Source organism: Bufo bufo, chromosome 3, assembly GCF_905171765.1.
Source record: "Bufo bufo chromosome 3, aBufBuf1.1, whole genome shotgun sequence".
NCBI lineage: Eukaryota > Metazoa > Chordata > Amphibia > Anura > Bufonidae > Bufo > Bufo bufo.
The window spans coordinates 320,494,236-320,520,997 of record NC_053391.1 but is presented as its reverse complement, the minus strand read 5'-3'; the positions used below and the strand labels follow the sequence as shown (position 1 = coordinate 320,520,997).

General features: G+C 46.7%; 1 protein-coding gene across 3 annotated transcripts in view; it reads left to right on the top strand.

Moving 5' to 3' along the window:
- The window catches only part of L3MBTL3 (L3MBTL histone methyl-lysine binding protein 3), a 94,018-nt gene that overhangs the window by 63,190 nt on the left and 4,066 nt on the right, over nucleotides 1-26,762 (top strand). For all 3 annotated transcript variants that reach the window (XM_040424355.1, XM_040424356.1, XM_040424357.1), the window contains exons 15-20: nucleotides 2,570-2,684; nucleotides 6,415-6,514; nucleotides 6,609-6,773; nucleotides 9,555-9,650; nucleotides 20,488-20,543; nucleotides 21,988-22,154. In XM_040424355.1, coding sequence (XP_040280289.1) covers nucleotides 2,570-2,684; nucleotides 6,415-6,514; nucleotides 6,609-6,773; nucleotides 9,555-9,650; nucleotides 20,488-20,543; nucleotides 21,988-22,154 — 699 coding nt within the window. The remainder of the gene's footprint in view (nucleotides 1-2,569; nucleotides 2,685-6,414; nucleotides 6,515-6,608; nucleotides 6,774-9,554; nucleotides 9,651-20,487; nucleotides 20,544-21,987; nucleotides 22,155-26,762) is intronic.

Here is a 26,762-nt window from a genome sequence, read left to right as displayed (position 1 = left end):
ATAAGTGCTATGGAACCATTGTTTATATTGCCGTTGGGGGAATCTAGGGATTCTATTGCCCCGCAAGTGTGTTTCTTGCAGGAAGCATATGTCCGCTCTTGCCTTCTTTAGCATTGTGAGGATTTGTGCTCTTTTCTGGGGGGTGTTCATTCCCTTCACATTGAATGAGGTGAACGTGATATCAGCCATAGTCAAACTGTGTATCTAGTCTCATTGCGTCTAAAGATCTCTGATATCTGACTGTCTGTATGAAGTGACTCAAACCAATAAATACACATAATAAATATGTACAATACTAATGTAAACTTGAACACTAATAAAGCTCCCCAGCTGTCCTTGTCAGGGGGAGAGAAAGTGGGAGCAGGAGGACTTGAACAAGGCATTCCTAACCTGGGACTACAGACCAGCCCCCAGACATAACAGATTATAGATAGAGAACCCATTTATGCTAACAAACCCCACATATGCCATAAGACTTTAACATGTCGCCGCTGGGCTGCTAATGCCCCTCACAATGACCCAAACATAGGGAACAACACAATTTAATTTAAGGGCATTGCGGCAGATAGTGCGGCCCAGACGACCAAGCTATAAAGTTGTGGATCGAGAATCCAGTGAGATGGATTGCGCGTGATTCCACCAGGTGAGATCTGGAGATCAATCTAGTGGTTTCCTCTGTCCATGTGGCTTGAATCGTCTGACCTCAGACCAAGCGGTTGTTTTAGGCAGAGGAGGTGGTTGAGGTAGCCACGATGGAATGTCCAACGGATCCATGTTGAGCAGTGGCCAAATTCTGTCGAGATCCGCTGGGGATTTGATGATGCATCTTTTGCCTTCTATGGCCGCTTGTAGGCCAAAAGGAAACAGCCAGCGGTATGCGATTTTCAGCGACCTGAGGTGATCACATAAGGGCTTGAGAATCCGCCTTTTCTGTAGTGTGGACGGCGCGATGTCCTAGGAAAAAGGTGACTGGATGGCCTTCGTGGGACAAGTCGGGGAGATCCCTGGCTCCCTTCAGGATGGCCGCGGTATCCAGGTAGCTCAGAAGACCGCACACCACATCCCTTGGCTGTTCTCCATCTTTGGGCGGTGGCCTCAGGGATCTGTGAACCCTCTCGATGGTAACGGATTGGGCCCTCTCCTCACCCAGTATGCTGCTGAACAGATTCAACATGGCTGCTGGCAGATCATCGTGACAAACCGCCTCAGGTAAGCCCTTCACCCTCACATTCTTACGGCGGCTTCTATTTTCCTGGTCCTCTAGTAGACTGAAGGCAGTGTCCAAAGCAGCGTTATGAGCCGCAATGTTTTCCTCCAAAGCTGTGCTGTGAGCCACATGTTGGAGCTGGTTTTCTTCCAGCAGTTCAACTCTGGCCAATATGTCGCATTTCAGCTTTTATGTCTGCCAGCTCTTTCATGACAGGGGCAAGAGCCCCTTCGAGAGTCTTTTTAAGGTACCTCTTTGAGAAGGTGGCTGTGTCTGCTACCGCTCCTTCATCGGTTTCAGCAGCGCTATCCGATTCAAACGCCTCTGCGTCCGTCCCCGCTGCCCGCTTAGGGCTCGGCGCCATCTTGGCTTCAGGTGCTGCAGGAATCAGCGGTTTCTTTTTAAGGAACTGCGCCATCTCTACTTGGGTCTTCTTAACCCCACTGGGATCCGGGCGGTCTCTGCTGATCTTTACCATTTTGATGGGTTTTAAAGCTTAATAACTAGCTGGGAGCCGGTCTGTGTGACGGGAGCTACAGCTCAGGCGTCTGTCTGTTTTTTCCCGTTACTCCATTTGCCGTATGGCATTAATATTGTTATATTTTAATTGTATGGGCATTTTCGCACTCTGCAGTGCCCATGAAGTTTGTTTATTTTATTTTTATTTTTTTGGTTACGTATTTATATTTTAAGGAAAGGGGGTGATTTGAACTTTTAGATATATTATTTATTTATTTTTTATATTTGTAAAAACTTTTTAAACCCTGGGTGACTAGAACTGGCAATCATTAGATTGCCCATTGTGTTCATTGATGGCTATATAGCCATCATTGAACACTTAATTTTCAATATAACAATACAGTGCTGCCACCTAGTGGCCTGTATTGGTATATTCCTCTAATAGACTCTGAAGCCTGCTTGAGGCTTTGGTCTATTAGAACAATGTAACAGGTTCCCTGATCTCAGCTGGAGCACGCTGTTACCAGAGCAGAAGCCCGTAGCTTCCGCTTCCGGACTGCTCTGATGCCATGGTCACAGCCTTATGGCTGATCGCATATATGTGCCGCGGGTGTCTGCTATTTTTAAAATAGCAGAAACCTGGCGGCTGCGGTGCCCGCTGCTTGTGCTAACAGGCGCCATGTTCAAAGAACAGACTTGTTCAAGTACGGCGGAGGTCCTCAAGGGGTCAATAGTAAATAATAATTTGTTCTTAATGATGTTAATTAATTTGTTCCTAATCTTACTCTCAAAAGGAAATGCTCCCAAAAGTTTACAACCAGAGACACAGATGTGTTTCATAATATAAGGGCTTTGATATTGATTACAATGTGGCACAAATTTACAAGCTTTTCTTCATTTTAGCTTCATTTTGATGGCTGGAGCTCACTTTACGATTATTGGGTGGATGCTGACAGTCCAGACATTCACCCTGTTGGTTGGTGTGCTAAGACTGGACACCCTCTACAGTTACCACCTGGTAAGAGATGGTTTAACTTTAATTTTTTATGTTTGTTTTCTTTTTTTTTCTTTTTTAAAGTTTTTAAAGTTTTTTTTTTAGTTTCAGCAAGTACTGAAAGTTATACAATTTTGTAATGTACTTCATAACAATTCCTCATTCTGCTTGTAGTCATTGAGTTTTGTTTACTTCCAGTGGGTAAAATTCTGTCCGTGGCCGTGTGACAAACAAGTGCACGACTGATACTTTCGTAAAGAGTTTGTCTGAATGGAGCCAGAAATTGCATGGGGGAGTGGAAGTGTAATTTATGAAACAATAAAAGTAGCATTACTTTATTCCCCTGCCGTTCCAGCGGCTCTGGTACTCCGTACTGGCCTTCTGTTTACTTTGTCTGTGGCAGTAACCATATGCTGATGTGACCACTGCAGCCAGTCACTGGCTTGAGCAGTGAATGAAAGAACAAGTGTGTTCAGTGCCTCACCTCTTCTTGGGATATGGATTAGGCCTCTTTCACATGAGCGAGTTTTCCACGTGAGTGCAATGCATGACGTGAACGCATATCACCCGCACTGAATTCTGACACATTAATTTCAATGGGTCTGTGTACATGAGCATTTTTTTTTCACGCATTAGTTCTATGTTGCGTGAAAAATTTGTATATTCTGCCTTTTTCACGCAGCCCGGGCCCCTTAGAAGTGAATGGGGCTTCATTGAAAAACGCATTGCATCCAGAAGCAAGTGCGGATGCAATGCGTTTTTAACTGATGGTTGCTAAAAGATCTTGTTTGTAAAACTTCCGTTTTTATCACGCGCATCAAAAACGCATCAAAACGCATTGCACCCGTGTAGAAAAAACTGAACGCAATTGCAGACAAAACTGACTGAACTTGCTCGCAAAATGGTGCCAGTTTCCCTGAACGCATCCGGACCTAATCCGTCACGCTTGTGTGAAAGAGGCCTTAAGGTGGTGCTCAAACTGACTGACTTTCACACTAGCATTTTTGCTGGATCCGGCAGGGTTCAGCAAAAACGCTTTAATTACTGATAATACAACCATCTGCATCCATTATGAACGGATCCGGTTATTTTATCTTTAACATAGCCAAGATGGATCCGTCATGAAATCCATTGACTTGTGTTGGGGGTCATGCCGGATCCGTCTTGCACCGCATCCCAGGATGAAAAGCAAACTACATGTTGCGGTTTGCTCTCCAGTATGGAAACGCAACTAAACTGAATGGAATGCATTTTGGAGCATTCAGTTCTGTCCCCATTGACAATGAATGGAGACAAAACGGAAGCGGTTTTTTCCGGTATTGAGCCCCTATGACGGATCTCAATACCGGAAAACTAAAACGCTAGTGTGAAAGTAACCTAACCCAATGTCAGGTAAAATTATATATTCACAGATAAACAATTGACATGTAGTAGGCATTCACTCCCACCTGAAATGACTTGGATTATAATCAGGCTACTTTCACACTTGCGTTCGGAGCGGATCTGTCTGGTGTCTGCACAGACGGATCCGCTCCTATAATGCAAACGATGGTATCCGTTCAGAACGGATCCGTCTGCATAACTGTTTTTTTTTTTTTTTTCAGATCTGATTTTTCACTTTGTGAAAACTCAAATCCGACAGTATATTCTAACACAGAGGCGTTCCCATGGTGATGGGGACGCTTCAAGTTAGAATATACTAAAAGAACTGTGTACATGACTGCCCCCTGCTGCCTGGCAGCACCCGATCTCTTACAGGGGGCCGTGATCCGCACAATTAACCCCTTCAAACGGAACTCACAAGCGGAACCCCGAACGCAAGTGTGAAAGTAGCCTAAGTGTCATTAGTGAGTATTATTTTGCATGTGGCAATAAAATGTAATAAAATAATAATGTAAAAAATAACAGGTTTGTCAGTAGGGTCCTTGCTGTGCACTAAAAATGAAATTATAAATACAGAATAAAAAAATAAAATGGTCACATCTATCTATTTTAATGATTTGATTTGTACTCCATATGACTATTCCTGAATATCATATGGTGTACAACTGAAGTCATAGTAACATATGTAGATGTGACCATTTTAATTTATTTTTGTTTATTTTTTTCATTTTTTTTTTAATTTCATTTTTAGTGCACAGCAAAGACCCTACTGACAAACCTGTTATTTTTTTTACATTATTATTTTATTACATTTTATTGCCACATGCAAAATAATAAGTAATACCCACTAATGACACTTACTGATTATAATTAGGGATTAGCGAATTTCATATTTTGAAATTCGTTTTCGATTCGGGTTGTGGTATAATGTGAATTGCGGTGACGGTTAGATTGGTACTATTCTGGGGGGCATACGCCTTTTTGATCGCTTGGTGTTGCACTTTTAGTGATGTAAAGGTTATTTATTTTATTTTTTTAAGTTTTTATTAAAAAAAATTTGACTGTGTTCACCTGAGTGGTGAGGTCATGTGGTATTTTTATAGAGCCGGTCAATACGGACGCCATGATATCTAATATGTCTACTTTTCTTATTTTCCCTATTTCTTTTATTTTTACAAATTTTTTACTTTATTTTGGGAAAAGGATGCTTTTTTTTTTCTTTTTTTTTTTCTTAAAACTTTAATTTTTTTTATTTAATTTTTTTTTTTTCCACTTTTTATATTTGTCCCACTGTAGGACTTCACGTTTTCAGGGTTTGATCCCGGTTTCAATTATACATTACATTATGTATTGTATTAAGACGCTGACAGTTGGCTAGGAAGCTCAGGCTGGATCTCCTGGGCTTCCGTAGCTGGCATCGGGGCTGCCATGGCAACCATCGGCCCCCTGCCAGCGCAGCGTGGGGGGCCGATGGAGTTAGAGGGAGCCCCCTCCCTCTGTAAACCCCGCACATGCCGCGGTTAGCGCTGACATTTTAGAGGCAATCCTGGTGTTGGTTCACAATCACTGACGGAAATTACTGACCAAAACACGGACATGTGAATGAGGCATAAGTCTAAAATTAGCTATGTCACTAAGGGGTTAAAATGCAATTGTATGCTAACAATATCTACTTAAAAAATTAAAGGGGTATTCCAGTTACCATAAATATAACTTATGTTTTAGACTAATTCATCATCAATAATTACCTAATATAATGTAAATTTAACATATTTACTGTTCAGTAGTTATAAAGTAGGTTTCTTCCTTTTGTTACCCACTTGGTTTCCTCAAAACTTACCATGGCACCGACCTGTAGTTCTGAGCCTTTGTTAGGTCGAGCATGCTCACTGCGTTGCCATCAGTTTCTAGCTAAATGTCTTGTGAAATAAAGAGTGTTAGTGCGCTGGTGATTACTGAGTAAAGGGGGCGTGACCGGACTGTACATCAGGCAGCCAATCAGTAAACATCAGCACTCGTGAACCAGCACAAACTCACAGCAGAAAGCTAGGCATTGTGGGGATTGTAGTTCTGTGAGGAAATATCAGGTGCCATGATACTCTGTGTGTTGCAGGCTCACACAAGAGCTAGACAAATGGATTGCAAGGTAAATTGAAGCTCTGGTTATATGTATAGGTGGGTACTGGTTGGGGGCACAGCTTGCAGCCTTAATGTAGTTTTAAAAAAAAATTAAGTTACTTTACCGGAATACCTCTTTAAAAATCTACAGTGAAAAGTTACTTTTTCTGGAGGGTTTTTATAAGACAAATTCTGAAAAGTTCAGTTTAAAAAGTAACTAATTTATAATCTCTGGAAACCATTTTCCTTCCAGGTGTTGCAGACATATCCCCAGCTCCTGGACAAGGCTGTCCCATTGCTGGATGTAAAGGTATTGGACATGTGCGAGGACCAAAATATGGCACCCATTACACGTATGTACACATCTGCATAGGTTAAGAGGATAATGAGCTAGATACATTTCTGTATTTTTAATATTGTATTGCTTCTTGTTGTGTTCTATTATAGTGCAGTTGGATGTCCTTACTCAGAAGTAAATCTCAACAGAGAGATTTTCTTGCAAGATCGTCTTAGTGGAGAACGACCACTACTATCTCACCACACAATAAAGGCTCGGAGATCAGGGACACCCAACCCTGTTTCTGACCCTCCACCTGATTCTCCACATTCCAGGTAATTTTTAAAGGAAATGTCTCATTTATCTAATTTTAGATTAATTAGTTATATTTAGAGGGTGCCTATCATCAAAGCTTGCGACATGTCACTATAGGACAAATACCTTATTAAATTACGCAAGCCCCTCCACTTAGTCTGTCCCCAGTCAAAAATGGTGCAGATCAGCAAGAGACTAACCCTGTGTTCTCTGAAGGATTTATGTTTGCTTGTTTCAGGAACATGCAAAAAATCCTGCAGACTAACAAACAGTGGGGGCAAGATCATCCTGTGTTTTGATTTAATTTTTTTCTGTTTTTTAAATGCTGTTGTCATTGAAGAGGTTGTCCGCTTTTTACTATTGACGACCTATCCTCAACATAGGTCATCAATATCAGATTGGGAAAGGTCCGACACCTGGCACTCACGCCAATCAGCTGCTTGAAGAGAAGGCAGCGCTCATACGAGAGCTGCCTTCTCTGCTCGGTTTACCTGCTCGCCGCAGCAATTGCAGTGGTGAACAGTGTAATTACAACTATGGTGTCCCCATTTACTTCTAAGGAACATCTCTGTCTGCTCAAGTGAATACTACAGACCGTCCCATGGAAGTAAATGGGGACACCATACTTGTAATTACACCTGCTCACCACTGAAATTGCTGGGGCAAGCAGGTAAATAGAGCAGCAGCTCTTCAACCAGCTGATTGGCAGGGGTGTCGGGAGTTGGACCCCTGCCAATCTGATATTAGGTAATCAATAGTAAAAACTGGACAACCCCTTCAATTATAAATAAATAAAAAACTTCCCTAAACAGGGCTCCAGATGGCGACCAAAATGGTCGCCAATGCGACTTAGAATTGCTAAATGGCAACAAGACTTTGTAGTCTTGTCGCCATTTGCGCCTAGACCCTCCGCTGCTCTGCCTCTCACACACGAACTGACATGGCACGCGCTGCTGTCAGCACGTGCCATATTCTTCTCAACAGCACAGGGGAGAAGGAGGCAGTCCCTCCCCCTGTGCCGCTGCCACCAATGGCTGGGTGGAGGAGGGGAGGGGCTGTGGCCACTGCGCCACCAATGAATACATATCCGATACCCGGCACCCAGCCTCTATGACTGTGCTCTGCGATCCGCCGCTATTAACCCCTCAGGTGCCCCCCCCCCCCCCCAAGTATTATAATCATTGGTGGCAGTGGCAGTTCCGATCGGAGCCCCAGCAGTGTAAGCATGGGGCTCCGATTGGTTACCATGGCAGCCAGGATGCTACTGAGGCCCTGGCTGCCATGGTAATCTCTCTGCTGCTGTGTGCACTATGCACAGAGCAGCAGGGAGAGTGTGAAGTCCTATTCACCCCAATAGAGCTCTATCAGGGTGAATAGGACAAGGGATAGATCCCAGGTTCTAGCCCCTAAGGGAAATAGTTATTAAATGAAAAGTAAAAAAAATGCAAAAAAAACCCAACAAAATATTAATTTTAAATCACCCCCTTTCCCAATTTTACATATAAAATATATAAGGCTACTTTCACACTAGCGTTGTTTGAATCCGGCGTTCAATTCCGTCACCGGAACTGCCCGCCGGATCCGGGAAAACGTGTGAAAACGGATTACATTTAAATCCTGATCAGGATTTTGATCACAATGAAAAAATGCATTGGAAAAAACGGATCCGCCATTTATGGACTTTTTTTTTCTAATTTTTCGTGTTTAACATGCAAAAGTTGGATCCGGTTTGACGGAACACACTACACCGGATCATGCAAGTCAATGGGAAAAAGGCCGGATCCGGCGTTCAGTCAAAGTGTTCCGGATTTTTGGCCGGAGGTAAAAATACAACATGCTACGGTTTTCTGAAAAGCCTGATCAGTCAAAAAGACTGAACTGAAGACATCCTGATGCATCCTGAACGGATTGCATTAGGATAAAACTGATCAGTTCTTTTCCGGATTTGAGCCCCTAGGACGCAACTCGGCACCGGAAAAGAAAAACGCTAGTGTGAAAGTACTCTAAAAAATAAAAAAAAATTACATATAGCCACGCCCGAAAAAGTGCGACCTATTAAAATATTTAAAAATATCTCCTATGCGGTGAACGCCTTAACAGAAAAAAAAAATTTAAACGTGCAATTTGCCATTTTTTTGTCACCTTGTCCCGACAAAAATTAGGTTAGGACTGTTCTATTATGGTCCAGACGTTCCATAAAATCTGGAATGCACGCGGCTTTTTTGGTGTTTTAATTTTTTTTACGTGGTATCGAGTATCGCAATACTTTTTTATGGTATCGAAATCAAAATGTTGCTATCGTGACAACCCTAGGTAAGACATGTGTGGTTTGTGTTTTTTATATATATTTTTTTATTATACCATAATTATATGTATTTTAAATTTGGCGACTAAGCCAATGGCTCCTTGATATTTTTTTTTTTTAGTCTGGAGCCCTGCTAAAGGTGACCATATTGCCATATTGGAGGCACACACTTCCTGCCCAAATTATCTGTATAATCAGTATAGCAATGTGTGCGTGCTTTATGGCAGCTGGAATAATTGGAATTCATTGACGGTATACAGAAATGTCATAGGTTTAAATGTTGCAGTAGTGTGCTAGTGGCCAGCTACCCTTTTTTTTAAGTGAAATATGGTAAAACCCTGCTGCAAAAAACTGCTTAGCAAAACCATGGGAAATGCATTCAGTTGTGTCGTGTGTTAATGCTGCAACATGTAGACCCAGCCTCATTGGCTGTATCAGCAGTGTGTTAGCATTTAATTTATATTTGAAATCCTGTTTCTCCTTTCAACTTGTTCAGAAAGTCTCCTACAGATGAGCAGTGGGGGAGAGGTAACATGTGGGAGATGGCAGAATGGCTAGACGATGAAGCTGACACAAAGCCATCAATTAAAAAGTGAGCGTTACATGATTTGTTTTTAACCTTTTATATTTTAATGACAAACATATCAACCTCTGAGATGTTACAGATAGACAGAGGTAGGTAGGTAGATTATATACATTAGTATATATTGAATACAGGTTTATCGAAAAAATCATTTGTACCTGGAATCAATCCCATGTAGATCATACTTGTAGGCTATATGGGACCTCCCATTACATGTATGAGCTGGTAGAATTGCAGTCATGTCGTACTATACCAACTACATATTTAGTACTTAATGCACATGACCGTGGTTTCGGTCTGCATCTGATCTGCATATTTTGTGGATTGAATGCGGACCCGTTCATTTTAATGGGGCTGCAAAAAGCATCCGCACTTCCGTTCTGCAGCCCCACAAAAAAAAAAAACATGTCCTGTTCTTGTCAGTTTTGCCGACAAGAATAGGCAGTTCTTACAGAGGGCAGGACGTACTGTTCTTTAAAAAGTCTGTATTTTGTGGACCGCAAAAACGGCTACAGCCTTGTGCATGAGGCCTAAGCTTGATCTTCTTCTGGATTACATGGGTACATAAGAACATGATGTGCGGCTAGTGGAGTAAAACTAGCTATAAACTAGCTTGTTGACCTCTCATCAGGATAGGTTATCAGTATCTGATCGGCGGGGTCTGACACCTGGCACCCCCACTAATCAGCTGTTTGAAGAGGAGGTGGCACTCCATGCCAGCGCTGCTTCCTGTTCATTACACTGCCCGTAGTTTCGGAAGCTACAACTGTTCAGTGTAATCAAAAGTACTCACTCCATTCATTGTACTTGTAATTGCACTACGCCACCGCTCCACAGGAGACGACGTGTAGAGTAATGAAGAGATAGGAGCGCCGCCTCCTCTTCAAACAGCTGATTGGCTGCGGTGCCAGGTGTCTGACCCCCCCTTCCCTCCGATCAGAAATTGATGACCCATCCTGATGATCGGTCATCAATATAAATGGCAGGATAACGCTTTTAAAGGCATATAAAATTGTCCCTGTGAATGGAGTTTGACACCTAAGCATGCTGAAACCTTTTTATCTGTTATGCTGTATTTAAAGACATTTCTGTTTTAGTACGTAATTGTATTCCACATGAAATTATAATTCTGGAAAATTTATTGTTATGACTCTGTTGTGCTGTTCCCTTATAATTCCTAATAGAAATTTATGAATAAGGGTACAAGAGGTTATTATCAGTAGGAGGAAACACCCAGCTGTACCTGTATTCATAAGTTATAGGAGAAATAACAGAGGAACTGCACAACATTCAGTTCCAGAATTATGTGAGAATGCAAGTATTTACTAAAACAGACATTTCAAGAGAGCTGACAGGTCTTCTGTAAAGGATAACTTTCATATATATATTTTTTTTAATATAATTTGGATTGGTCTCATTACGTTTCACATTAGTGCCCTAGTTTATACTTTTGGCTAGGTATTAAATTACCATGTAATTCCTGCATGTTCGGTCCTCCCTCCGGCATTTTAGCTTTGCCGCTAAAAGAGCGTTGTTAGGTGTCCTCCGTCTCCCAGCTTCTTCATACAGAAGACAGAGGATGTAGAGGTCCTGTACACTGCGTGCTTGCTCCTGTCTGAACCCGGAAGTTACTTCCTGCATAGAGAGCTGTAAATCACGTTCTACTAAGCATTACACCAGGTACCCAGCCACAAGTGTAAAAAAAGGAAATATTACCTAAACCCCTGCACTGAAGTTCAGCAGCGCGGCTCCGATCCCCTCAGTGAGTGTTGAGGAGATCGGGCCGTGCTGCTGTGTTTCTCTGCCCCGATCTCCCCTTCAGGATGGCCGAGCCAGAGCAAATAGTTTTTTCAGACAGGGAGGCAGTCCATACCCCCACCCCTCCTCTCCCCTGCAATTGAACAGGATGGCAAAGCGGTTTAGTAGATTGTCAGCTGTAACATACAGCTGACAATCTACTGTAACGGCCGACATCAGTGGATGTCTGCCGTTTAACCCCTGCCTCTTGCGGCTGTCCGTAGGGACCGCTGTATGGAAGGGGTTAACAGTGAGGAAGCTCCCCCGTCCCCCCTCCCCTCCCGGCTCTGCGCTGCTGTGGCAGTGTCCGGATTCCTCAGAACAGAGGGATGGAGATCTTTTTATGTGTCCAAGCTGAAATCACGCGCAGCAATATAACCACTTGATAAAATGTATGGGCTCTCAGGAGGAAGAGGGCGTGTTGAAGTGTGGACAACTCAGATTATTGAGTTGAGTTGAGGCAGCGCGTTCCTTAGACTAGCACAATGCATTCTGGGTAGTGAGGGAAGGCGGGCTTAGCCTCAGGGTGAGGGCATCGGTGGCCATCTTAAGAGGAGAGGCAGACTGAAGTCTGGTGAAAAACGGTTGCTATGGACGGAATCTTCTTAAATATGGGGTATGTGAGGGAAAAAAATTAGTGATTATGGATTATCACCTCAGTAGTAACTACATATGTGAAAATTTAATTTTGAGTTAAAATATGACAGTTATCCTTTAACCCCTTAGTGACCAGCCTGTTTTGGGCCTTACTGACCAAGCGCTTTTTCTCGCCCAATTCCTTGGGGGACACAGGAAACCTTGGGTATAGCTCAGCTCCCTAGGAGGCGTGAAACTAAGTAAAAGACTGTTAAGCCCCTCCTCCAGCAGCTATACCCTCAGCCTGGAGAGAGAGACTACCAGTTTTTTGCTTGGTGTCAAGGAGGCAAGACACTCTCTGCACTGCAGAGCTGTCTTTGCTAAAGATTTTATTTTTTATTTTTTCTCTTTTATAGTATTTTCAATTTTTGCTTTTTTTCAACAGGGACAACAGAGTCGCATTAGACCTCTCTGTTTTCCCGGGGTTGAGCTGCGCCAGTGCCGGTTACCTGCACTGCTGCCTCCCCCACAGAAGAAAAGGAGGACCAGGGCAGCCCAGCTCCCCTGCATCCCGCCAGCACAAGGGTCGCCCGCCTACAAGCCCCTCTCCAGCCTCCTGCCACTCCGGTGCCAGTGGCTGAAGGGGCATCCCTGCTGGATGGACAGAGGGTGAAAACGTCGAATGGTGAGATGGCTGTTCCAGCCTTTCCTACCCCCCCCTCTGTTAGGGCTCTGACTTCTGCTGTCCCCTCTGCCTGGCCTTCATTATCACGATTACAAGACGCCCGGTCGGCTTCCCCCCCCCTTTGTGTGTGGGGCAGAGCTGAGCAGTGCTCGCTGGACTGGCAGCAGGGGGAGGGTTACAGCGCAAGTTACCTCAGGGTGGCGGATTTGATGCGGCGGCCGTGTGGGGCCGCCTTTGTTATTCTCGGACAGTGCTGCCGCTGTGTTTAGCTGCGGCTGACATTTTCTTGTCCGGCTACCGGTGTGTCGTTCGCCTCCGTTTATGAGGGAGGCGGACGGGTGGCAATATTCTGCGGGACTTCGGTGGTATATTTTTTGAATCGCGCGCGCGCGAAAGTTTCAGCGGGGGGCAGAGCTTCGTGCCGCTTCCCCTGTGCATGTTAGGCTTCAGTCAGGGGGCGGACGTCTTTTCTTCCCGCTCCTCGCTAGCCCCGCCTCCTCTTCGTGCCTGCCTGCTCTCAGGACGGATCGTTACCTCAGGTGTTGCTGCTGCTGTTACCGTCTGCTCCCGCTGTGACCTGGTAGGACTGTTGACCCCTTCTAGCACTGCAGCCCCCTGGCCTGGACGCTTTTATTTTACTTTCAGCCAACATGTCTGACCCCTCAGCGCCTGCTGGACATTGGTATCATACCTGCACCGCATGTAAGGCGCCCCTTCCTCAAGGGCAGCCTGACCCGCATTGCTCGGCTTGCCAGGCCCCATTACAGGGTCCGCCATCTGTGGTGTCACCCCCTGGCCTCTTGGATCCCCCTGACTGGGCTAGATCCCTTTCCCAGGCTGTGGTCAGTCTCACTAGCGTTGTGGGCCGCCTTGCAGATGCATTGCCCTTATTGCAGCCGGATAATTCCCCTGCTGGGCCCTCCGGGTCCGCTATCTTAGCTGACCCGTCTGAGTCCCTCTCTCCAGGCGGCACCTCCAGAGCCCGTCAACCCCACAAGCGGTCCAGGGCGGAGCGCCTATCATCCTTGGATGCTTCAGTATCACCCCCCAAGGGTGCGCTCTCAGTCAGGCCCTTCCTCCTTACAGGATATGCCCTCTGAAGGGGAACTAGTTGATTCAGATTGGGATATGGACTCGGCCTTGCCTTCAAAACTGGCTTCTGCCGTGGGCCATCTTATTAACAATATTCGTGATACCTTTAAGATTCACGATGATCCTCCTGATTCTGAAAAAAACTGTTTCCTTTTTTCGCCAAAAACAGGCGTCTGCGGTTTTTCCCCTCCACGCTGACTTCTCGTCGGTGGTTTCTAAGGCCTGGGCCCGTCCTGATGCCCGTTTTACCCCGCCTAAGAAGTTGGATATCTGTTATCCTTTCCCGGCGGATTGTATTACAAACTGGGCATCACCACCTAAAGTCGACCCCCCCCCCTGTGGCCCGTTTGGCCAAAAGCACGGCCATTCCCGTAGCAGATGGCTCCTCCTTACAATCCACTGAGGATCGCCGTATAGAGGCCATTACCAAAGGTATCTTTGCAGCCTCCGGTTCCGTCCTCAGGCCGGTCTTCGCTTCCGCTTGGGCTGGAAAAGCGGTTTCAGAGTGGGCGTCTCAGCTGGATCAGGAGCTTGAGTCCGACGTCCCCATTCAGGACCTCCGTGCTCTAGCCCAACTTATCGTTCAAGCCGGTAAATTCGTCTGTGAGGCATCCCTTGATGCGGGGGCTCTCGTAGCCCGTTCGTCTGCCCTGGCCGTTTCGGCTAGGAGGGAGCTTTGGTTAAAGGTTTGGACGGCGGACTCCACGTCAAAGCGGTCTCTTACTGGCCTTCCCTTCACTGGTTCTCGATTGTTCGGGACCCGCTTGGATGAAATCATCTCCGAAGCCACGGGGGGGAAGAGTACGCATCTTCCCCAATCTAGGACTAGGAGCACCACTCGAGGCCATCCCACCTTTTCTCGCTTCAGGTCTTCCCGCAGGGCTCCCGCACCTCGCACCACTTCAGGTCCATCCCCTAGCCCTGTCCAAGACAGACGTAAGAAACCTTTTTTTCGGACCCAGCCCTCCTGGCGCAAGTCACAGCCTGCTCGCCTTCCCGCGACCAAGCAGAACCCTACCTGAAGGTGCGCCCCCACCCACCCGGGTGGGGGGACGACTCCTCCTGTTCAGGGACTTCTGGCAGGCGCACGTCTCCGACGCCTGGGCTCTCGAGGTTGTGTCTTCCGGGTACAAACTCGAGTTTGCGTCCCTCCCCCCAGTTCGGTTCTTTCGCTCCCGGGTTCCCCGGGATCCCCAAGGGGCGGCCGATTTCTTTACTGCCACTCGCACCCTTCTGGACAAAGGGGTCATCGCTCCGGTTCCTATGGAAGAAAGATTCAAGGGGTTCTATTCGAACCTTTTTGTGGTCCCCAAAAAAGAAGGCTCGGTTCGTCCCATTTTGGATCTAAAACGGTTAAACCGTTTCCTTCGTCTTCAGCCATTCCGGATGGAGTCTCTCAGGTCGGTGGTGGCCTCTCTGGAAAAAGGGGAGTTCCTGGCCTCTATCGACATCCAGGACGCCTACCTTCATATTCCGATCGCTCGGTGTCATCAGTGCTTTCTGCGCTTTGCGGTGGGGTCCGACCACTACCAGTTCGTTGCTCTCCCCTTCGTGCTGGCGATGGCCCCTCGCGTTTTCACAAAGGTCCTTGCCCCTGTCCTCGCCTTACTTCGTTCCTGGGGAGTTTTTCTTCTTCCTTATTTGGACGATCTCCTTATCAAGGCACCCTCTCTGTCACTGACATCCGCCAGTGTGGACCTCTCGCTACAAACCTTACGCCGGTTCGGTTGGATTATCAATCTTCCCAAATCCTCACTTGTTCCATCCAGGCAACTGATCTTTCTGGGGATGCTTCTGGATACGGATGCAGCGGAGGTTCGGCTTCCGTCAGAAAAGCGCCAGCTCCTTCACCGGTCAGTTCGGAGCCTTCTGATCCACCGCCATCCTTCCTTCCGGTTCAGCATGCGGGTCTTGGGACAGATGGTGTCCTGTTTCGAAGCAATCCCCTACGCGCAGTATCACTCCCGCACCTTTCAGACTGCCATTCTGTCCGCCTGGGACAAGTCCCAGGAGAGTCTGGATCTGCATTTTCCCCTTCCCCCCCAGGTTCGCTCCTCGCTCCTCTGGTGGTTGCGGACCCCTCTCCAAGGGAAGTCCTTTCTGCCGATAACTTGGTTGGTGATTACCACCGATGCCAGTCTGCGGGGTTGGGGCGGGTGTTTTCTCCTCGGTCCGTACAAGGCACTTGGTCTCCATCGGAGTCCAAACTGCCGATCAACGTTCTAGAGCTGAGGGCGGTTCTCCTCTCACTCCGGCATTGGACTTCGCTGCTTCAGGGTCACCCTGTTCGTGTCCAATCGGACAATGCCACGGCTGTGGCATACATAAATCATCAGGGGGGCACTCGCAGCGCGGCAGCGATGAGGGAGGTGTCTTTAATCCTTCGCTGGGCGGAAGTTCATGTTCCAGCCCTTTCGGCCATTTACATCCCGGGGGTGGACAATTGGGCGGCGGATTTCCTCAGCCGGACGACGATCGACCCGGGCGAGTGGTCTCTGCACCCCGACGTCTTCGAGTCTCTTTGCCTCCGTTGGGGTCGTCCGGACGTGGATCTCATGGCCTCCAGATTCAACCACAAGCTTCCCACCTTCATGGCCAGAGCCAAGGATCCGGACGCTTACGGCGCGGACGCGCTCGTCCTTCCCTGGACGGAGTTCTCTCTCCTCTACGTCTTTCCGCCCCTGCCTCTTCTTCCACGAGTCCTTCGGAAGATCGCGGCGGAGGGCACGCCTGCGATCCTAATAGCCCCGGATTGGCCTCGTCGTCCTTGGTACGCCGACCTTATGCTGCTCCTGGCAGACGCTCCCGTGCCTCTGCCTCTAAGAGAAGATCTCCTCTCTCAAGGGCCGATCTTCCACCAGCATTTAGGGTCGCTACGTTTAGCGGCGTGGCTATTGAAACCGCAGTTCTAACGCGGCGGGGGTTTTCTGCTGACGTGGTCCGTACCATGATTCGTGCGCGTAAACTGGCATCGTCCAGGATTTATTACCGAACCTGGCGGGCCTATTTGAAATTCTGCGAGACCTTAGGTGTTCATCCCCTTCGGTTTTCTCTCCCCACGATTTTATCCTTCTTGCAGTCTGGTCTGGACTTGGGTTTGGGTCTCAGTACCCTGAAGGGTCAGATCTCAGCGCTTTCGATCCTCTTCCAGCCCCCTCTGGCTCCGCTCGGCCCAGTTAAGACCTTTCTTCAGGGGGTTGCTCACTATGCTCCCCCGTATCGCGCTTCCGTTCCATCTTGGGATCTTAATGTTGTGCTGACGGCTCTCCAATCTTCTCCTTTCGAGCCTCTGCGTAAGGTTTCCCTTCGCTTGTTGTCTTGCAAAGTTTTTTTCCTCGTTGCCATCACGTCTCTGCGGCGTGTGTCTGAATTGGCGGCACTTTCTTGCGTAGAACCCCTCTTGGTTTTTCCACCAGGACAAGGTGGTTCTCCGCCCGGTTCCGGATTTCCTTCCGAAGGTGGTGTCCGCTTTTCACCTAAATGAAGACATTGTCCTTCCTTCTCTGTGCCCGTCCCCGTCTCATCCTCGGGAACAGGATCTTCACCGTCTGGATGTTGTTAGGGCTCTGAGGATCTACTTGGATGTGACTAGACCCTTTCGGCGCTCGGATTCTCTATTTTTGGTTCCAGAGGGTCCGCGCAGGGGGCTGGCGGCATCTAAGGTGGTTATTGCCCGCTTCATCAAGATGGCTATTGCTGAGGCTTACCGTGCTAAGGGCAGGGAGCCGCCCTTTGGTGTTACCGCTCATTCTACCAGAGCGGTCGGGGCTTCCTGGGCTCAGCGAAATCGAGCTTCGGCTGAACAATTGTGTAAGGCGGCCACCTGGTCTTCTTTGCACACTTTCACCAAGTTCTACAGGGTGAACACTTATGCATCGGCGGATGCTGCTTTGGGCCGCCTGGTCTTGCAGGCGGCGGTGCCTTAATGCCGACGGTGCTTTAATTCATCTTGGGTTGTGGTCCCTCCCTTTTTTTGGACTGCTTTTGAACGTCCCAAGGTTTCCTGTGTCCCCCAAGGAATTGGGCGAGAAAACGAGATTTTTGTATAACTTACCAGTAAAATCTCTTTCTCGCTCTTCCTTGGGGGACACAGCACCCACCCATTGTTTTGGTTGCCCTGACGGGTGTTTTGACTTGTTGGTGTTATTTTGGTTGATCCTTGCCTTGTTTTAACTACTTGGGCACATAACTAGGGGTGCACCGAAATTCCGGCAGCCGAAAATATCGGCCGAAAATGTACCTAATCCATTTCGGCCGATATTGTTACATATCGGCCGAAAATATGGGGTGTAGGATTTGTCACCCACCATCTGCGGGCGGGCGCCGGGCGGGCGGTTTACTGCATCTTTATTTTACCTTACAATCGTGACGCTCCAGTAAGAACTCTGCAGGCAGAGCGGCGTAACGTCACTTACTCACGTGACGCGCCTGATCCGCCTCCTTCATTCATAAAGTGGGCGGAGCAGGTGCGTCACGTGAGTAAGTGACGTTACGCCGCCCTCCGCTCTGCCTGCAGAGTTCTTACTGGAGCGTCACGATTGTAAGGTAAAATAAAGATGCAGTGAGTGATGCTGTGAGCAGCAGGGCCGGGGCTGTTATGGGTAGGGGGATCGGTCTATGGCACTGCTATGGGGAGGGGGGATCTGTGCACTGTTATGGGGAAAGGGATCTGTGCACTGTTATGGGGAAAGGGATCTGTGCACTGTTATGGGGAAAGGGATCTGTGCACTGGTATGGGGAAAGGGATCTGTGCACTGTTATGGGGAAAGGGATCTGTGCACTGTTATGGGGAAAGGGATCTGTGCACTGTTATGGGGAAAGGGATCTGTGCACTGTTATGGGGAAAGGGATCTGTGCACTGTTATGCCCATAACAGTGCACATATCCCCCCCCTCCATAACAGCGCCACCCACAAATCCCCCTCTCCATAACAGCGCCACCCACAGATCCCCCTCTCCATAACAGCGCCACCCACAGATCCCCCTCTCCATAACAGAGCCACCCACAGATCCCCCTCTCCATAACAGCGCCACCCACAGATCCCTCTCTCCATAACAGCGCCACCCACAGATCCCCCTCTCCATAACAGCGCCAATCATTAAAAAAAAAGTTTTTTAAAAGTATTTGGGCAAAAAGGCAGTTTCGGTTTCGGTTTTCGGTCAAGGGCATCCTGAATTTTCGGTTTCGGACCAGAATTTTCATTTCGGTGCACCCCTACACATAACTGGTAGTCTCTCTCTCCAGGCTGAGGGTATAGCTGCTGGAGGAGGGGCTTAACAGTCTTTTACTTAGTGTCACGCCTCCTATGGAGATGAGCTATACCCAAGGTTTCCTGTGTCCCCCAAGGAAGAGCGAGAAAGAGATTTTACTGGTAAGTTATACAAAAATCTTGTTTTTTCCTTTTTTCATCATCTCGTTCCAAGAGCTATACATTTTTTATTTTTCTGTCTATATAGCTTTTATGAGGGCTTGTTTTTTGCGGGACAAATTGTAGTTTTTATAGGCGTCAATCTCCCCCAAACATACGCGGGAGATTTCTTTATTTTTTGCAATTTTTTTTTTTTCATTGAAAAGCGTATTTTCAATTTAAAAAAAGGCGTACGTTTTTGTTTTTTTATGGGATTTTTTTAAATTGAATAAATGTGTTTTTTTAGCACAGCCTGCTGGAAATTAATCAAGGCAGGCTTGGGGCCTTCATAGACCCCCAGCCAGCCTTCACACACATCAGCACCCCGCAATGGCATTTGCAGAGTGCCGATGGGAGACAGAGGGAGTCCGCTCTCTCTGTCAGCACTTTTCATGTGATGGCGCCATTGCCCGCGGCATGTAAAGTGTTAATACAGCCCGGATCGGCACTCCTGCCGGTCCGGGCTGTTAGAGCAGGGCCGCAGCTCTCATGTGAGCACTTAGACTGGGCAGCCGTGAAAAAGTGACGCCCGAGCCTAAGACCCCTGTGATTTCCGTAAAAAGGCGTATGGGTAGTCACTAAGGGGTTAAAGTGTAGGTACAGTCTTGCATATATTTGGCATGTGCCCTTTTCTGGTGTCTTTCATTTGCATGCAGCTAACATCAGCAATTCTTAAAGGGGTTGTCCGCTTTTTACTATTGATAGGTCATCAGTATCAGATTGGTGGGGTTCAGACACCCTGCACCCCTGCCGATCAGCAGATCTTCTGCTCGCCACAGAAATTGCAGTGGTGAACAGGTGTAATTACAGCTATGGCATCCCCATTCACTTCTATGGGACAGCTCATTCCTATGCGCTTGAAAAGACAGAGCCATCCCATAGAAGTGAATGGGAAATCGTACTTGTAATTACCTTGGTCACCGCTGCAATTTCTGCGGCAAGCATTTAAATAGAGCAGAGAAGGCAACTCTCGTATGAGATCTGCCTTCTCTTCAAATGGCTGATCAGTGGAGGTGGCGGGATTTGGACCCCTGCCGATCTGACATTGATGACCTATCCTGAGGTCATCAATAGTAAAAAGGGAACCTGTTAAAGTGCACTTTAGTCTGCAGGCGGCATGGTATAGAGCAGGAGTGGAGCAAATTGATGCAGTTTTATGGGAAAAGATTTTGCATTGTAGTCATCTAAACTCTCGCAAAGGGAAGTCTGCCAGTCATGGCGTTGGACCATCCACATGATCATTACTTTGTTATAATTGCCATGTTTGATTTGATAACCTTCTTTTCTAGGGGTGCACACACATATATCCGTCTGCAGCTGATTAAACAGGAAACAGATGGCACAGGTATCTATCTGTATTATATGTATCTAGTGTCAGAGCCTTAGGCTAGGACTCCATGCCGACAGTCAAGTTTTGCAACTTGTTGTTTTTCTTGTTGCGCTTGTCTTAGTTTTTATTAGGCTACTTTCACACTCATTAAGATAACGCATCTGTTCAGATAATACAACCGCCTGCATCCGTTCAGAACGGATCCGTTTGTATTATCTTTAACATAGCCAAGACGTCTTGAACACCATTGAAAGTCAATGGAAGACGGATCTGTTTTCTATTGTGCCAGATTGTGTCAGTGAAAACGGATCCGTCCCCATTGACTTACATTGTGTGCCGTTTGGCTCAGTTTCATCAGACAGACACCAAAACGCTGCAAGCAGCGTTTTGGTGTCCGTCTCCAAAGCGGAATAGAGACTGAACTGATGCAGTCTGAGCGGATCCTTTTCCATTCAGAATGCATTAGAATGCAAACTGATCCATTTTGGACCGCTTGTGAGAGCCCTGAACGGATCTCACAAATGGAAAGCCAAAACGGGAGTGTGAAAGTAGACTTCGTATAAGAAAATAACATGTGACATTCATCAGTATAGTGTATTTGTCTTTAACCCCTTAAAGGGGCTGTCTGGGAATAATTACTTTTTATCTAATGCCCACAGCCTGCCTCCTGGAATAGAAAATTCATACTTGCCTGCTCCCTGCTGCCCCAGTCCTCAATACTGCCTCCCCTGTGTCCATGCTTGGAGTGTTTATATCTGGCGGCTTTATAGGCATTGTCACATGCTCCGTTGCATCCAGTGACTGGCTTCAGTGGTGTTGTGGTTACAAATCTCTCCCTACCGCTAAGCCCCACCCCTTTTCCGCCACTTCAGAAAAGTATTGAGAAGCTCAAAAAGTTGCAAATGCTCCTCACAGTTTGTATTTTTTGCACATCTTCTATACTTTTTTTGCACTATGAAATGATCGTTGATGCGACATCTTAATAATTTAGGTAAATTTGCCAAATGCACTGTCTTTGCGTAGTGCTAAGGTTATAACACAGTTTGTAACTTTTAAAGGGGTTATCCAATTTCACAAACAGCCCCCCATGTGTCAGGCCCCTCAGAGGGAATATACTCACCCCGCTCCCTGCGCCGCTCCTGGTCCCTGCTGCTTCTCTCTGTACACGGATGAAAACATCCGGTGTAAGGGGGGGAGCAGCCAATTGTGGGTGATGCTAGGGAGGCTCGTCCCCGTCTGCCATTGGCTGCTACCCCCCTGACACCGGATGTTTTCATCCGTGTACAGAGAGAAGCAGCAGGGGCAGTGCGGGGACCAGGAGCGGCGCAGGCAGCGGGGTAAGTATATTCCCTTTGAGGGGCCCGCCACATGGGGGCTGTTTGTGAAATTGGATAACCCCTTTAAGATCTCTTCATGTACTGAGTGTTAAGTTCACTTGGAGTGATGTGGTTTTCCCTAGATTGTGAGCTGAGTCTTGAGCAAGCGCTTCATCAGTCAGTGTTTATGACATCCTTGTCCTCTGATCCCAGCCATCGCATTCATCTGTGCTGGGAAAAGCAATGTCATCTTCTTCCCGAAGTGTCAGCATATACTGCCAAGACTGTCAGAAAGTGGAATGCTGAAGAAGTAAGATTCTATATTATTTTAAAATGTGTTTTCCCCCTTCTAACTCTTGCAGATGAGGCTGGAAATTAAATAAGTTCCAGCAATTGCTTAGAGGAAAATGTCTCATATTTCAGTCCTGACTGGTCTGTTTTAGTAAATGCTTGCATGGCTCATAACTTAATAATTCTGGAGCATATTTGTATGTAACTTTGCATTGTGTCGTTCCTTTATTCTTCTAGAAATGTCTGAATAATTTGACAACTGGGTGTTATCGTATCTCTTGTTAAAGGGGTATGTTCCTGCACAGTCTTGTACTTTCAGCACAGATTGGAAAGTGTCCGAGTGTGTAGGGTAGGGATACATCCCCAAGTGCCAACACGCAGTGGTCAACATATGCATAAACTACCAGGTGGCATAACAGAGGAATGGAACAGCAGAAAGTTCTAAAAAATATAACTCAAAATTGTTGTATTTACTAAAGTAGACACGTTTGGAGTGATGACAAAGCCAAAGGGTTATCTGGGTGTTTAATAGAGATGCCCTATAATCAGGATAGGTCATCAATATCAGAGGAATCCAGTGAACGCTGCATCTCATCACAGCTTACCAAGCACAGCGCTATCCATTACATAGAAGCTGTGCTTTGTATTGCAGCTGATGCCCATTCTATTGAAAAACACCCTTAGACCTCATACACACTTGAATGGGTCCACAATCCGGAGGTGCGGAACGGAGGCACAGAAGCACTACGGAGTGCTTACGTGGGGTTCCTCTCCCTGCCTCTGCACCGCAAGATATCTAACTTTTTTTTTTTGTGTCGATCGGATGGCGGATGTTGTCCGTGCACTGAGGGCCGCAAATTGCGGTCCCCAATGCACTGAGCAGCAGTGTGCATGAGGCCTTAATTTGATTATTTAGATAGATATAGATATACTGTGTATGTGTGTGTGTATGTATGTATGTATGTATGTATGTATGTATGTATATATGTATATATATATATATATATATACACACTGCTCAAAAAAATAAAGGGTACACAAAAATAACACATCCTAGATCTGAGTTAATTAAATATTCTTCTGAAATACTTTGTTCTTTACATAGTTGAATGTGCTGACAACAAAATCACACAAAAATAAAAAAATGGAAATCAAATTTTTCAACCCATGGAGGTCTGGATTTGGAGTCACACTCAAAATCAAAGTGGAAAAACACACTACAGGCTGATCCAACTTTGATGTAATGTCCTTAAAACAAGTCAAAATGAGGCTCAGTAGTGTGTGTGGCCTCCACGTGCCTGTATGACTTCCCTACAACGCCTGTGCATGCTCCTGATGAGGTGGCGGACGGTCTCCTGAGGGATCTCCTCCCAGACCTGGACTAAAGCATCTGCCAACTCCTGGACAGTCTGTGGTGCTACGTGACGTTGGTGGATAGAGCGAGACATGATGTCCCAGATGTGCTCAATTGGATTCAGGTCTGGGGAACGGGCGGGCCAGTCCATAGCATCAATGCCTTTGTCTTGCAGGAACTGCTGACACACTCCAGCCACATGAGGTCTAGCATTGTCTTGCATTAGGAGGAACCCAGGGCCAACCGCACCAGCATATGGTCTCACAAGGGGTCTGAGGATCTCATCTCGGTACCTAATGGCAGTCAGGCTACCTCTGGCGAGCACATGGAGGGCTGTGCGACCCTCCAAAGAAATGCCACCCCACACCATTACTGACCCAATGCCAAACCGGTCATGCTGGAGGATGTTGCAGGCAGCAGAACGTTCTCCGCGGCGTCTCCAGACTCTGTCACGTCTGTCACGTGCTCAGTGTGAACCTGCTTTCATCTGTGAAGAGAACAGGGCGCCAGTGGCGAATTTGCCAATCTTGGTGTTCTCTGGCAAATGCCAAACGTCCTGCACGGTGTTGGGCTGTAAGCACAACCCCCACCTGTGGATGTCGGGCCCTCATATCACCCTCATAGAGTCTGTTTCTGACCGTTTGAGCAGACACATGCACATTTGTGGCCTGCTGGAGGTCATTTTGCAGGGCTCTGGCAGTGCTCCTCCTGTTCCTCCTTGCACAAAGGCGGAGGTAGCGGTCCTGCTGCTGGGTTGTTGCCCTCCTACGGCCTCCTCCACATCTCCTGATGTACTGGCCTGTCTCCTGGTAGTGCCTTCATGCTCTGGACACTACGCTGACAGACACAGCAAACCTTCTTGCCACAGCTCGCATTGATGTGCCATCCTGGATAAGCTGCACTACGTGAGCCACTTGTGTGGGTTGTAGACTCAGTCTTATGCTACCACTAGAGTGAAAGCACCGCCAGCATTCAAAAGTGACCAAAACATCAGCCAGGAAGCATAGGAACTGAGAAGTGGTCTGTGGTTACCACCTGCAGAACCACTCCTTTATTGGGGGTGTCTTGGTAATTTCCTATAATTTCCACCTGTTGTCTATCCCATTTGCACAACAGCATGTGAAATTGATTGTCACTCAGTGTTGCTTCCTAAGTGGACAGTTTGATTTCACCGAAGTGTGATTGACTTGGAGTTACATTGTGTTGTTTAAGTGTTCCCTTTATTTTTTTGAGCTGTGTGTGTGTGTGTATGTATGTATATGTATGTGTATATATATATATATATATATATATATATATATATATAATATATTTTAGGGATCGACCGATATTGACTTTTTTAGGACCGATACCGATAATTTGTCAACTTTCAGGCCGATAGCCGATAATTTATACCGATATTCTGGGTATTTTTATTTTTGAGGGAAAAAAAAATTTCCTACACAAATCTGCTGAAAATTAATGTTTATTGTTAACGTGTATTATTATTATTATTTTTTTTTGTAAATCTTTTTCATTTATACTTAATATTATTATTATTTTTTTTTTTTTAACTAACTTTTAGCCCCCTTAGGGACTAGAACCCTCGTCCTATTCCCCCTGATAGATCTCTATCAGGGTGAATAGGAGCTCACACTGTCCCTGCTGCTCTGTGCATAGTGCACACAGCAGCATGGAGCTGACTATGGCAGCCAGGGCTTCAATAGCATCCTGGCTGCCATGGTAACCGATCGGAGCCCCAGGCTTACACTGCTGGGGCTCCGATCGGAGGAGCAGGGGAGAGGGGATACTGTGGCCACTGCCACCAACGATTAATACTGGGGGGGGCCGCACCAATCTTTTTACTATTGGGATGGGGGTGGGGGGCGCACTGCGCCACCAATGATTAATACTAGGGGGCTTGAGGGGGGGGGGGGGGCGCACTGCGCCACCAATGAAGATACCTCTCTTTCACATACAGGAGGCGGGAGCTGGCTGCAGAGTCACATAGCCGGCTCCCGACCTCTATGAGCGGTAGCTGCGATCCGCGGCACCTAAGGGGTTAACTACCGCGGACCGCAGCTGCCGTTCATAGAGGCCGGGAGCCGGCTATGTGATTCTGCAGCTCCCGCCTCCTGTATATGAATTAATGAAAGACTCATCTTCATTGGTGGCGCAGCGGCCACAGCCCCTCCCCTCCTCTTGTCTCCTCTCCTGCCATTGGCGGCAGCAGCATCACAGGGGGAGGAGACACTGCTTCCTTCTCCCCTGTGTTGCGGAGAGAACACAGAACGCGCTGAGGGCAGCGCGTTCTGTGTTCCCAATACGTTATCGGTATATCGGCAAAATAGATGCCGATACCGATAACGTTCAAAATCCTCAATATCGGCCGATAATATCGGTAAAACCGATAATCGGTCGATCCCTAATATATATAAATATATATAATTATATATATATATATATATATATATACACTCCTTGACAAAGTAAAATGCAACTTTATATGTGTGAATGTAGTGATATATGTAAGTGATAACAATATTAGAGCAAAAAGATATGTTTATTGGGAAAAACTGTACAATTAAAAGGAGGCTCTAGTGCCCTGTCGGGCCACCTTTTAGTCTCGATACAAGATGAGATACGGTTGGGCATGGGGGCAGATAGGTTCTGTACGGTATCCTGCGGCACATTTGTAGATGGCTGAAGCTGGTGTCCCAGTTGGTTTCATAAATGCTCAATCTTGCTGAAAAATGGCAGCTAGATGCCCCGCCATAACATTTCTATGTAGGGATGTATGTATATGTATGTATATGTATGTATATGTGTATATGTGTATATATATATATATATATATATATATATATATATATATATATATATATATATTTATTAATATTAATATTATAATATAATTTTACAGTGGATATAAAAAGTCTACACACCCCTGTTGAAATGTCAGGTTTCTGTGATGGAAAAGTGTTACTATGGCAGCCAGGACGCTATTAAAGTCCTGGTTGCCATAGTAGTAGTGGGGAGCGGGGGAGCAGTATACTTACCGTCCGTGCGGCTCCCGGGGCGCTCCAGAATGACGTCAAAGCGCCCCATGCGCATGGATGACGTGATCCATGCGACACGTCATCCATGAGCGTGGGGCGCCCTGACGTCACTCTGGAGCGCCCGGGGAGCCGCACGGACGGTAAGTATACTGCTCCCCCGCTCCCCACTACACTTTACCATGGCAGCCAGGACTTTAGCGTCTTGGCAGCCATGGTAACCATTCAGAAAAAGCTA